Here is a 14,564-nt window from a genome sequence, read left to right as displayed (position 1 = left end):
CTGGATAGCTTGAATCCAGTGATGTGGAGGGCCAGGGACTCACGTCTGAACATACCCAGCCCACTCGGGGTGAAAATTGCAAAAAACACAGTTGATGGACAGAATGCAGAACAATGTCCTACATTCACCCCAGTACAAAGATCTGGGCCTAAATCCATCGTGTTTTTGCACTCCACACCACCCTAGGTCAGACAATGGCTATATGCAAATCAGCCTTGACCCTGTGCCTCATGGGAACAGTCCAGCTCGAACTTCCAAGCCATGTCTTTCCTAGACCGGAATCAAGCATCCAAGGACCGGTTTCTGGCTATCAGCCTTCTTCAGCCTGGATAGCTTGACTCCAGTGATGTGGAGAGCCTGGGACTCACGTCTGAACATACCCAACCCACTCGGGGTGAAAAATGCAAAAAACACAGTTGATAGACAGAATGCAGAACAATGTCTTACATTCACCCCAGTACAAGTACCTTGGCCTAAATCCATCGTTTTTTTGCACTCCACACCATCCTAGGTCAGACAATGGCTATATGCAAATCAGCCTTGACCCTGTGCCTCATGGGAACAGTCCAGCCCGAACTACCAAGCCATGTCTTTCCTAGACCGGAATCAAGCATCCAAGGACCGGTTTCTGGCTATCAGCCTTCTTCAGCCTGGATAGCTTGACCCCAGTGATGTGGAGGGCCTGAGACTCACGTCTGAGCATACCCAGCCCACTCAGGGTGAAAATTGCAAAAAACACAGTTGATGGATAGAATGCAGAACAATGTCTTACATTCACCCCAGTACAAAGATCTGGGCCTAAATCCATAGTTTTTTTGCACTCCACACCACCCTAGGTCAGACAATGGCTATATGCAAATCAGCCTTGACCCTGTGCCTCATGGGAACAGTCCAGCCCGAACTACCAAGCCATGTCTTTCCTATACCGGAATCAAGCATCCAAGACCGGTTTCTGGCTATCAGCCTTCTTCAGCCTGGATAGCTTGACTCCAGTGATGTGGAGAGCCTGGGACTCACGTCTGAGCATACCCAGCCCACTCGGGGTGAAAATTGCAAAAAACACAGTTGATGGATAGAATGCAGAACAATGTCTACATTCACCCCAGTACAAAGATCTGGGCCTAAATCCATCGTTTTTTTGCACTCCACACCACCCTAGGTCAGACAATGGCTATATGCAAATCAGCCTTGACCCTGTGCCTCATGGGAACAGTCCAGCCCGAACTACCAAGCCATGTCTTTCCTAGACCATAATCAAGCATCCAAGGACCGGTTTCTGGCTATCAGCCTTCTTAAGGACTGGATAGCTTGACTCCAGTACTTTGGAGAGCCTGGGACTCACGTCTGAGCATACCCAGCCCACTCGGGGTGAAAATTGCAAAAAACACAGTTGATGGACAGAATGCAGAACAATGTCTTACATTCACCCCAGTACAAAGATCTGGGCCTAAATCCTGGGCAACGCAGCTGGGTTGGAGAGAGCTTCAGTGCTCATGAGGGTTTGGCCAGTCTTTGACAGCTGACCAAAGCCTCATACACACATCAGGCTGGCCAAAGCCTCATGCGCACTGACAACCAGTGTATATACAACTCCCCCTCTGCCTGTCATCTCCGTGGCCCCGCCCCCTAGGAGATGCTACTGAGAAAAATAAAATGACAAGAAACACAGGTTTATTCCCGTTTTAATTTTAATTGTTTGGCTGCTGGCATGGGGGGTGGATGCTCCTTCGCCATAGCGGAGGAGCTGCCACTGGTCAAAGCTTATGCCCAACAAAGTAGGACTGAGTTGGTTATGGTGGCAAACCATTGATCGAGACTCTATGCCTAATCTGTTTATTATGAAACGTTATGAGGAAGGCAGTAGGCCTTTCTTATTTGTTGTAAATCTAAGCCAATAGGTCATTAAGGTTAGATGTACATTACACTGTGTTAAAGTTTATAGACAAGTATTATGTTGCAGTGAATCTCACAGATTACAATAATAGGCAAGGGTATTGGTTTTGGCTTCTTTCTGTGACAAACCCTTGGAGTGGGTTTTGTTCTGACAATCCTTGTTATGTTGTTTTGGGAGAAGGTTTTTATTGCTTTGGAAGATGTAATTATAGTGTGCAAATTAATGGTGAGGTGGGATGCCAACCCTGCAAGGCCATTGTTCAAAAAAAGATTTTACAAAACTCCACACACAGAGATATATTTACCTACAAGCTGTTTGATTCATCCCTCCTCATTCCAGGGGACCAAGTACAATCCCGCTAGAAAGGCCTCCAGACGGGGTCTGGAACGAGAAAATCAAATTTTGAGCTTATGTTTCTGACCGAATCTTCCTCCTGTTCTGAATTACCAAGTACGGTGCGAAGATCTCGTCCGCGTCAACCGAATTGTTTACGTACCCGATCCTGTCAGTCCAACTCGTTTGCAGCCGAATTGTGCCAGGCAAGGGAGTCGGCGTCCAAAAGAGCGAGTACGATGCATGATTCGGACAGCCGTATCGACTTGTGTCAACGAGATGAAACAGCTGTGGGAATCGGACTTCGGGGGCTGTAGTGGATCCCCTACACCTGCGGCCCTACAAATCGGTCCTCTGGGGGTACCCATGGGCCCCCTTTCCATGCTTGCAGAGTGTGGCGGGCACCAAGGGGTGTACACTTTTTTGCCACCCATCTCTTTTTGCTATGTAAGGAGGGATTTCCTATTCCTTTGTGATTATGGCAGGCACCACCCCGCTGATGGCGAGATTTTATGTTGCAGGAGCCTACCCTGCCTGGTGCCCGCAGTTATACCTCTAAAAACGGGTGCCCACCCCGCGATTGCTGCCTAGATGTAAATCCCCGCCGCAAAGAGCCCGAAAAACGGAAGTCAGGCAGTCCCGCCCGTGACGGGGGCGTGACCTGCCATCTAGCAGGAAGTGTGGTGGAGAGAGGAGATCGGGAGCCTACCCCACCTCCTCGTGGACCGTGAGCTGTGCTGCGGGGCTCCGATGCCGAGTGAAGAGCCCTGCGGTGGCGGGAGAGGAGAAGAAAGCCCGGCCCGGGTGAAGCAGAGCTGGCGGCCGAGGCCGCCATATAAGGTGCGGGACTCCCTGAAGTTGAGGGGAGCCCACCCAAAAATGTGCTGCAGTCTGCCCGGGGCTCTCATGAGCGGAGAGAGACCCACAGCCCTAGAGAAGTAAGAGCGGTGCATGCTCCATGTCCTCCGCCAAGTCCCAGGAGACCAAGAGGTGCTGACGCCCAGAGCGGAGTCCCCGTAAGAGCAGCCCAGTGAGGTGAGAAGGGCTGGAGGGCTTCCTGCGGGTGGATGTCGGTCCCTGATAGGAGCAGTGCCATAGTTTTGAGCGGCCCCGCCATGCAGCGGGCCGCTCCTTCGACCAGGGAGCAAGTGTCTTGTGGATAGCCCCAGAAGCCCCATAGTGCCAGTGCTTATTTTCTGTGGGGCACATTTTGTTTAAAGAGCCTGCGTGGCTCTACCCGGGCCTTATTTGTGTAAAGCGCTACCTAGGACTTGGGGGCATATGTCGTTTAAAGGGGCCCAGTGGGGTTCTCAGGGGTCCGTGCTACCCCAGCTTACGCATTGTTCTAGGAGCCTGTGTGCTCCAGGGGGCGTTTATTTCTTAAAGGGGGCCAGAGTGGGGCCATGTTTCTTTGGCAGGGCCCAGAGGGGCCCATACTGATCCCCGGGGCATGCCTCAGTGTTTAGGGGTAAGTTCTTGTCGTCCTTAGTGGCACCAGGTGATTCAAGGATCCAGTGGGCTCCAGGAGGCAAGTGTTGCCCATTATTACCAGAGCCAGATGGCTCCAACGTTTGGGCCCATTAATTGTACAGAGCCTTGGTGGCTCCAGCGACAGGCGCAGATGTGTTCTAAAGGGCCAGTGGGGGCCCTGTCGCAGTTATAGTGATTCCCAGCTGCCCAGCAAGTAGTGGGCAGCTGCACCGTTTAGGCTTTTATTTCTTTTAGGGGGACCTGTTCTTTGTGAATCCAGGAGTGAGTTGCACTCCCTTCGCCCCTACCTTTGGCTTCCACAGCTGCGCAGCACTTAGTGCCAGCTGCAGCGTTTAGGCCCTAATGTGATATTTGTACAATGTGATTTTCCACTATGTGTGTGATGATAATTGCCTAATGTGATTTATGGGCCAGAGTGATGTGGTGCTAGGAAATGTATGGTTTATAGTATGTTTTACGCACCCTGTGTTAATACCTCTAGAGATGGTTTTACCTATGGAGGTTGGTGTTAGTGAGAGTTTACTTCACTGTGAGTTACGCCCCTAAATGTGAGTTATTCTTAGGCGGTAGGGTCTAATGTGTTGAGACTAGTGAGGAGATTGCCTACTGTATTTTTACTGGTTAGGCCTAAATGTGATTTATGGTTAATGTGCAATGCCATTATGCCTGTGATACCTCTAGATGTGCTTTCATGCTTAGGAGGTTGTTTTGCCTAGTATGGTTTATACTAGAGAGGTTATGTGTCCGTGCGTGATCTATGCCTATGGTTATTAGTAGTGGGTAGTATGTACCTACCTGTTACCAGTGGTTACTGGTTGTGATCTGTAATTGTTATTTGGTGTGACACTTATTCTATGTTCTAGAAGTGCTATTTCTGCTAAGTGTTGATCCTGACAGAGGCCCACGTGGCCCTGTCCTGGTGTAAATAATCCCTTGTGAATATTGCCTGTGCCAGATCGCACAATGTATATTGTGTGATTACTATCTGATGTGTTTTGACAATACAAAAGTTATTTTTATATAATCTTGTGTGGAGTTCCTTTTGTGGTGTGCCTAGGATGTTGTTGCTGTTGTGTTTGTGCACAAATGCTTTACACATTGCCTCCGGGATAAGCCTGTCTGCTTGTGCCAAGCTACCAAGGGGGTGAGCAGGGGTTATCTTGGCGTGTGACTCCCTTGCCCTGACTAGAATGGTGGTTTCTGCCTGGCTTTGGCATAAGCCTTAGCCAGCCAGAAATCCCAGTTCTAACAGAGCCCAATTCACTAGGAAAGCCATCCAGATCCAAGTCGTACAGAGGGCATTCCTAGCAAAATCGTACTCGGCTCCTAAGTGTCATTCACATTATGTTTTTCTCCATTGAACTATACTTCATGAGGCAGTGGTTTGGACTATTACTGCCAGTATCACTTGTGAGTAACAACATTTATCTAGATCACATGTGCCATATGCCTGAAAAGGAGTGTGCTTCATTGTCCAGCCCTTTAATTTTCCCTTTTCTTCTTTGCTTCATGTTTTGAGCATCCTGCAGCTCCCAGACAGTCCTACTGAACCACTTGATTGCCTCTAATGTAATGTGCAGCATGATGCATCTTGTGTCACCAATATTTCGATTTTTTAATTTGGAGTGGTCAAAAGTAAATTCTCAGATTGCCACTTAAGTTCGAGAAATCTGAAACTATGGCAAACAAAGCATGGAGAGAAAGTAGAGTTTATTTTATAAGCACAAGTTGACCAGCTAAACTTTATACTTGTAACATGGTAGATTAACTGTTGAATTCTATTTCACAATAATGTATCTATGAAAGTACACAATATGTTGCAATGAATTCAGTTTTTATAAATTGACACCTCATCTAGGAGGGGAAATTTATAATCCCTTTTGCAAATGTGTTGAAATTACTTTCATAGCCTTGTTCTAGATTGAAATGTCAAGAGAGAAGATTCTTATTTTATGCAAGACACTCATCCCTTTGCTAACTTTTAAATATTCAGGAGTGGCTGCTTCAATCAGTTTCATAACTTCAGACTTTCATTAATTGTCTGTGTTTCATGCTCCTCAGGTCAATGGAACGGATATTGAATATGAATTTGAAGAAATTACACTGGAGCGGGTGAGTCTGCATTTCATTCTTTATTGCAAATCTCTTACAAAATGTGATAGTGACATTGTTTTACTGCCAGATCACATTAAGTACAGAATGGAATAGAGGTCTCTTCATTATTTTGAACATTTTGTAAACCTGATAGCTCCAGAAATCACTTGCAATATGGCCGCACAATTTATCTGCCCAAGCATTGGAGTAATGGTACAGCATTGTTAAAAGTTTTTAATGAACCTTCCTCAATTAACCCCTGTTCATATCTGCAAACTTCCACAGCTTTTAAACTTTATGTTCTCAGATTCTTTTGTTTTAAATGAAGTGCTCTTGCTATAATCATGAAAAAAGATCCTAAACAGGTGTTGAGTGGCATTAATGGAGCTCATGCTCCCTCATATTTTCCCATAATCCTTTGCTGTTATACAGATTTTTATAAATACAAGTAGAACACTTCTGGAAAAAATGAGAAAGCCACTTATGGAATTAGTGTCTGTTCATTTACTCACCATGTAATGGTGTAACGTCGCCCTCCTAGAATGGTTTGCCTCAGCATTGGGTTCCTCTACACCTCTGAGGAGCATCCACAAATAGTTCTGACTTCCGTTTACCCAGTCTACTTGTAATGTGATTGCAAGAATAAGTTCATGTATGTGCCTTCCTGCCACACATATGTCCTCCATGGTCTGTTGTGTCATTAGAACACTCTTAAAATCATGTTTGGGTGAACGAAAAGTATTGTTTTTTGTGCTCGCGCTTCCCTGCTACAATATAAAAAGCAACATGGTTGATCAAGGAAGTGTTGCATAATTTGTATGTTTACTTCTTGTCATACAGTGCATAAAACAGTCCTTTAGCGTCTCTTGCTCTCTCTTGTGCAGTTGAACTTAAGCTCATTGTACCAAGTGACAGTATTTGTTGTACTGTCAACTAGTGTTTTGCTATATTAAGGCTTGGGATCCTGCAAACTAATCCAGTTGACTGTGAATATATTGAGTATATGAATTCAAGAGCAAAACCAAAAACTAGGAGAATATTAACTTTGCCAGTTCGTCGAGTACCTAAACTATTCTCCATTTTAGTTCAGTTCTGTTTTCTTTTTTTCTGTATGGTTAAAGAGTCTTAGGAGATCTCGAATAACCATCAACTCTCTTCCTTGCAAGTAATTATGACTTTTATGAGCATTTTCTTTTCCCAACATATGTTTTCTCTGCATACCTGCCAGTGTCCTATTTCTTCACTCTTTGGTGTGCTGCTCAACTCACCTTGCAATCATCTCTTGTCATGTTTTCCCATTCATGATTCTTCCTAACTCCTTCTCAGCTTGTCTCTTGATTTCTTTCTTCCATGTCCTTCTCAGCTTCTTCATTTTAATCCAGTTCTCTACCACCACCTGCCATCTGCTTTATTTGTGGGACATAGAGTCCCACAAATAAAGTGTGGCTCACTGGTTAGAGCAGGCAGACCCTGAAGCACAGGTCAGACCAGGGACCAGGGTTCAATTCTCGACGCGTCAGGGTCTTGAGCTCAAATGTCCATGGACTCGATAATTCTCGCTTCGGTGCCTGACCTAATCATGGGTTCACACTCTGCAACTCTGGGCATTAAGCTTGCTTAATCTCCACAACGGCCCCCCGCGGCGGGATGCCTGGCTTTCACCTTGGGGATGCCCTGTAGGGGCTATCTCACAGGGAAAAGCCAGGACGGGTTCCCAAGGCAAGCGCGGAGATACCCCTTCGGGGGTCGATTCTGGCGCTATATAAGAAACATAATAATAATAATAGAAGAGAGACACAGTGGTCAAAGGGAGGGATTTGGGATGGTAATGTGGGTATTTCAAAGCCCAGCCTGTAATGGAGTCAAAATCATATTTGATGGTTCTCTTGCTTACAGCATATTATGGACAAACTTTTTTTTCAGATATCATTGTCCAAGAAACCACAATAATTAATATATACAATGTTGCTATTGATGCAGTGGAAACAGTGTAAAAATTGTATAACAATTTATAATATCACCAATTTAATTATATTAGATCTTTTATAACCAGGTGTTCGGGCCCATGAAAACTCAAAAACCCCTTACAATTACCAGGTCCTCTGATGAACTTTTTTGTCGAGCTAATAGGGACTCGATAATGAAAAGATGGATAATATTCCCTTAATGAGAGCCTATAATGAAGGAAATACTTAACTAACAAACTTAGTCATAATATTACAATATGTCAATAGGTTGTCAATAATTACAAACTCTGATTACTTATCACATCACTTTTATCTAATATTTTAGAATATGAATGGTCAATACATGAATACAATAGAGAAATAACATACATTTCTTCATTAGTTCAATGTTACAGGTAAAATCACAATAAGAGAAATACAGTTTATAATGAGTTCATCACAATACCAATAACTGGCATGTGTGGAGAGAAGAAGAGACAAAAGGAAATAGTTCATTGTAAAAATCAATATGCAATTTGATTTTCAATCAAACCTAGATCAATGAGTACTAATGCACACCGAGCTAACACTTCTGCCGAAAAGGTATAGCTTAAGCAACATCACCAGCCGACGAAGTGCAAGTAATCAGGATAGCCAGAGTCAGGATTTGCAAAGATAGCAGCCAACCAGAGTAGCACAGAGTAATAGCAGCAAGGCTCTCCTTTAATAGAAGCAGCTTTCGTTCTTACTCTAGTAATTATACACTAAATGTTAAAGTCCAACCCTCTTTATGTATCTTTTTTTACTAAACTCTCAACTCCTTTTGGCTAAATCTTTTATGGTGCTCATCATTCAAATCAGTTCATTCGAGTTTTTCAACGGTTCTTTGTTAAAGTAATTGGTGTCATCATTCTTTGGAAGCAGGAGGAAATTGTCGTATTTTCTTTCCGATGCTTGCACTTCCACATCAACTTGCAACATTTGCCAACACAGTTCATCCACAGAAGAGAATACATTTCTCATACAGAAAGGATGTTCTTAAGACTATGTTAGTGGAAAGGGAAAATAACTTTAGCAGCCCGTTGAGGCACTGTAAATTCATCTTTTCTCTTCTAAAGAAAGTAAAACACCCCTCAGTTAAATGATCACAAAAGAATACATAAGAAATCATTATTTTAGTTTCATTATTCTAATTAGACCCATATACATAAATTACTTCTAGATATTGACTATGATTAATGCTTTCTCCTTATTAAGAATAGAATCTACATTTATAGAAACATTTCTAAAAGCGTTTCCATTATTTTGCACTTCAGTATTCTACTTGTGAAAATTCTAGTACACTTAAAAAGTCTCTCTTCTCATTTATAAAAAAACCTAATGTTTTCAATCTTTTTCTGCACAGAAACTATTGCAGCTTTTGACATCCGAATGTTCTATATCTTTCTTACACAATGTTCATGCTATTCTTTTCAATTCCCAATTATATTAATTTTCACTTTATTAGTCATTTGTTTTGTTAATAACACACATATGAGCAGATTTGATCAAGCAAGATTATTTCACAAAAATCAGTATTAATATATGATTTTTGCTAGAAATATTTACTTTGTGGAAAACTGCACCATTCCCACCTGCACCTCCTACAGGTTAAACCCATGCCAGGACTTAATTTGTAATGGACACTGACTCTCGTTTTTAGGAACCCAGAACAAAAGAGAGAAATGGGAGAGGGAAACATAGGAAAATAGTGAGAAAGAAAGTAAGCAGGAATGAAAAAGAACCTTCAAGAGTTAAATAAAGAGACTGAAGATGTAGTGTGTTAGAAGAAAGACACGAGGTGGAATCAAAACTAAACAGCAGTGATATTCAACAATCCTTGCACTCAGCAACCCCAGCACCCAGCACCTCTGGTGGCAGAACTCAGAAAAGCTATGCCCCCCTGCCTGTATACTTTTACAAATTAAGCTGGCTTGAGCTCATAGAAGTGGCCACATGAGCACGTGCACCCTAGAGAGAATGTGACACATCTTTGTGTATAGTAGAATTTAGGGTGTTGAGGAAGCTCAACTAGAACAAATGAAGCTCCTGTGTTCTCTTTCATCTCTGCTCTGGCAGTCACTGCCCCGTAAGAAATGTTTATTAACTACAGTATTCACAAATACAAATGATCGTATGTGGAATCATCTCTACTGTGTATTAAGTCAATTCACATCCCCTGGCTGAGCACTTGCTCCTTATGCTTGAAAGCATCTTAGTTCCAAGGATGTGGAGTTCACATTGCTTCAGTAAATTGGAAGATGTTTAGCTGCAATTTTAAGCAAGCTTGACAATATCTGCTAATGAGATACTGTGTATAATTAGTTCAGAAGCTTTAAGACGCACACCACTTTTACACACAATCATAGACTCTCTTCCAACTACTTTGCTCTGTTCTTCTGATAAAGGAACATGATGATAAACACAAACATCTTCTATTTTAATCTCGTATTCTGCAACTTTATGTACAATAATTTATTGATAGTGATGCATAACATACCATATGCGGCTGGATTGCTAGTTAGGCAGAGTGGTATCCCTGGGTGAGATACCGATCTACCTTATTACATCTGACCCGGTGGTTCGCAATTGGATTTCCCAGGTGTGGGAACAGTGGACCAAATTTACCAGATGGAAAATATGGCCAGTGAAATCACATGAGGCGGCTAATCCTCATTAATCCATATTCAACTGGGAATTCCATGTGGTATCCTTCCTGGTAAAACCGAGTTTGCACAGTAATTGCCCACTTCCTGGTGATAAAGTCATATTAGCAGGATGTCTGAGAAAAATTCTGACTGGAACAATATTTCTGGCTGTGTGAAACTTCGTCAAGGAATTCCTCTATGCTTATAATCTGGTCCATATACACAGTCCTCTCTTTGAACAGTGCAGGCAGCTCAAAAGTCAGCTTCAGAAAGATGAGTGTGAGGCAGCACACTGAGGATAAAATGCATGCCAATGAGGTTGCCAAGGAGCAACACACCTTAAATAAGTCCAAGATGTGCCAGGCAGTCCTTGCAGTGACACCTGTATTGTATTCCATCAATGAGATGTGTAAGAGGTGAACTACATGTCTGTTTATGTTTATGTATGTGGACAGTAACTCTTGACCTGATGTCCTTGGCATGCTATTCCCTGTGGTATTCCCCCAAATCTTTCACCTTCACCACTCTTGTTTTGCTTAATTTATTTTTGTTGGCTTTAGGACTCTGTGCACTTTCCCACTGCTATTTAGTGCTAACGTTCTTGTGATATGAGTACTTACGTTTTACATTTCCTGGCAGTGACAAACACCTACAGTTGTTTTTCACTGTAGTAACACATTTATTTCCCACTGTCGAATACAGGGTTACCCTATAACATTTAGTACGTGCTAGGTTTTGATTGGGATGAGATATACATATGCTGTTGACACTTAAATGTATTGCAATTTGAAACCCCCTTCAATGTTAAAGTCCAATATTGCCCCAATACTGAAAAAGACACTTTTAGAAAGTTGGCATTTTCTTATACCAACCATTTGCGCCTTGTACCAGTGTCGTGGATCACTTGACTGTGAATGATTCTGAGTTTTTGTGTATTGCTTCCAGACTGTGAAACAAAAGGGAGCTTAGATGTGGACAGGATTGATATCCTGACTAGTAGGAAGGCCTTCTTACCTTTTTGTTTGGAGTGGGAGAGTACTGACTGTACACACAAGTCCTTCTGCTTTGAGTGTTGCCCTGCTGAACATCCTTAAGTGTACCAATCTGAATGGAGTTTTCCCTCAATCAGAGAGACTGAGAGAAACCTCTTATGAGATAAACCCCCTGCCACGCCCCGTTGAAATCCCTCCCATATGTGTCCCTACATAATGGCCACTCCTTACCGGCGGCGCAGCGGACGGGCGCAGCGGGCGCGACGAAGGCGCGCCGAAGTTGCGCCTAAGTTAAGCCCGTCTGCGCCCGTCCGCGACAGACCGGGGCTAGGGGGAAGTCACCCTGCCCAAAGCATTACTTATACTTCCTCCCAACTTCACAGTTTACAAGGTCCGTGGTTTCTACATGCCTCTACACACTCACGCATTTCCCTGTTTGATCTGTCCCCTGCTTCTCCCTGCTTTTGTCCATCTTCCTCCTTTACTTCCCCTCCGCCTCCTAAGGAGGACGCCAAACCAGTTCCAGCCAGGTCTCTTAAGGCTTATTATTTAAACACCCGGTCGGCAGTGGCTCATTCACATGAACTATCGGTGCTGTTGGATCTCCACGCACCTGATCTTCTCTTTCTAACTGAGACTTGGTTCAGTGATGACTCCTTGCCTGCCTTATTAGCCTCTCTTCCTGCTCCTTATTATGCTTTTCGTGCTGATCGTTCGTCTGGCAGAACTGGGGGCGGCGTTGCAGTTATTGCCCGATCTGATTTCCCATTCCAATTGCTTTCTTTGTCAGACATTGCTACTACCGAGTACCTTGTCATCCGCACTACCTCCATTTCCCCCCCACTCACTTGTGTCCTCATCTATCGTCCTCCCCAGTCACCTGTACGTTTTCTTTCTGACTTTCAGGAGGTGCTGGCCACCCTCACGGTTAATAACTCTTCCGTTTTACTGCTGGGTGACTTTAATTTCTGGCCCTCTGACCCAGCAGAGTGTTCATCCTCGAGAGAGTTTTCAGACACACTTCAATCTCTTAACTTTGTTTCTCACGTTCATTCCTCAACTCACGTCAAGGGGCATATCTTGGATCAGATTTGGTCCTTAAACTACCCGGTAGACTCCTTGTCCATTTCACCTTGCACCTGGTCCGATCACCATCTAATATCTTTTTTTCTCCCCATTAGTTCTACTACCAGGCTCACTCTTCCCAAAAATGTCTGGGTCCGCTCGTGGAGCAGAGTGGATCCGGATAACTTATCTGCCCTCTTAGTTGATTCCTACCCCACCTTACAAGGCCTTTCCACTCTGGCTCAGGCCAACGCCATTGATCAGTGGCTCTCTTCAGCTAGTGAGTCCATTGCTCCGCTAAAGCGGTTGACCTCTAAGCGGGAGAAGGATGCCAATCTGTGGTTTACCGATGACCTTAAAACCATCAAACTAGAGGTACGCCGTTCTGAGCGGGCCTGGAGGAGAAATTACTGTTCCATTCTTAGAGCTGATTTCATCGCTCTCCTGGCTCAATATAAGAAAGCTATCCTGGCCGCCAAAACGGCCTATTTCTCCTCTAACATCCTCACAGCCGAGAACCAATCGAGGGAAATTTTTTGATTGTCCACAACTTGGCCTTTTCGGACCGGACATCCCTCAAGCCCTCCCCTTCCCAGGACCTCTGTGATTCCTTGAACAGTTTCTTCATCAATAAGATTGCCGCTATCAAAGCCAATATTCCCTTACCTTTCCCTACTTTTGTGGACCCTCAGTGTCCTCCACCTCAAGGACAACTTAATGCCTTCCCACTTCTGACCAAGGAATCCCTCTCTTCATTAATTCCCCTCATCAAATCTGGTTCCCCTCTGGACTCTTGTCCCGCTCACATCCTCCGTCACATTTACACTACTTGCCCTGATCCCCCTCTTCACTTTCTCAACAGTTCCCTCTCCCAGGGGGTTGTGGCCAACCCAATGAAAACAGCTATCATTCTACCCATCTTAAAGAAGCCTGGCGCGGACCCTTCGGTCCCCGCCAATTACCGCCCCATCTCTTTCCTACCATTTTTGGCTAAGGTGCTCGAGCGTCACGTCACCAAGTCCCTGAGCGCCTTTGTGGAGGAGCATGGGGTTCTGGCTTCTCGCCAGGCTGGCTTTCGGCCTGCACACTCAACGGAGTCCGTAGTGCTTTCGGTCCTTGACAACCTCAGGGAGGGAATGGACACCAGTCGATCCCAGGCTTTGGTCCTCCTTGATCTCTCAGCCGCCTTTGACACGGTTGATCACACCATCTTGCTTTCCCGTGTCAGGGCGGCAGGGATCGGGGGCACGGCCCTGGTGTGGTTGTCCTCCTTCCTGAGGGACCGCACCCAGGCGGTTCGCCTGGGTGACTTTTCTGCGGACTTCTGGAAGGTTCAGTGCGGGGTCCCCCAAGGTTCCTCCCTCTCACCTCTTTTGTTCAACCTTTACATTGCTCCCCTTATCTTTGCTTTACAACAAATGGAGGTCGCCGTATATAACTATGCGGATGACCTCCAACTTGTTTTCAACCTCTCTTCTTCTTCTGCTTCTATCCTTAATTTTCAGTCCATTATGATTTTCATCCGGGACTGGATGGACTTTAACCACCTGAAACTCAACCCAGATAAGACCGAGTTGGTGTTGACAGGTGGTGCCTCCAGTCCCTGGTCCTCACTTTTTTGGCCCCCTTCCCTAGGTTCTACCCCGGTCCCTTCTACCTCAGTGAAAACCTTAGGCATCAAACTTAATTCTCACCTCACCCTTCACTCCCAGGTTAGCTCCGTGGTTTCTTCTTCTTTTCTTTCACTACGCACCATCCGCAAGGTATCTCGTTTTTTTTCCTTTGAGGCCTTGAAGCTGATCATCCTTGCGATGGTCATCTCCCGCCTGGATTACGGCAACGCCCTATATGCTGGCATACCTGCATATAGTCTTAGGCGGCTGCAGTTGATCCAAAACCAGGCGGCACGGTTGGTGTTCAAACTCCCTAAATCTTGTCACGTTACACCCCTCCTTAAATCCCTACACTGGCTTCCTGTCCGTGAACGTGTCCAGTTCAAGCTTGCTTCCATCACCTTCCAGGCTCGACTGGGCACGGCCCCTGCCTTCTTCGCTTCAGAGAT

General features: G+C 44.8%; 1 protein-coding gene across 1 annotated transcript in view; it reads left to right on the top strand.

Moving 5' to 3' along the window:
* The window catches only part of LOC147696853 (disks large homolog 2-like), a 1,652,766-nt gene that overhangs the window by 957,019 nt on the left and 681,183 nt on the right, over window positions 1-14,564 (top strand). Inside the window, exon 6 of the mRNA XM_086936079.1 lies at window positions 5,780-5,830. Coding sequence (XP_086792205.1) covers window positions 5,780-5,830 — 51 coding nt within the window. The remainder of the gene's footprint in view (window positions 1-5,779; window positions 5,831-14,564) is intronic.

This window comes from Lissotriton vulgaris, chromosome 8 (genome assembly GCF_964263255.1).
Source record: "Lissotriton vulgaris chromosome 8, aLisVul1.2, whole genome shotgun sequence".
Classification (NCBI taxonomy): domain Eukaryota; kingdom Metazoa; phylum Chordata; class Amphibia; order Caudata; family Salamandridae; genus Lissotriton; species Lissotriton vulgaris.
Note: the sequence above shows the minus strand (reverse complement) of the source record. Positions and strands in the feature narration are given on the sequence as shown.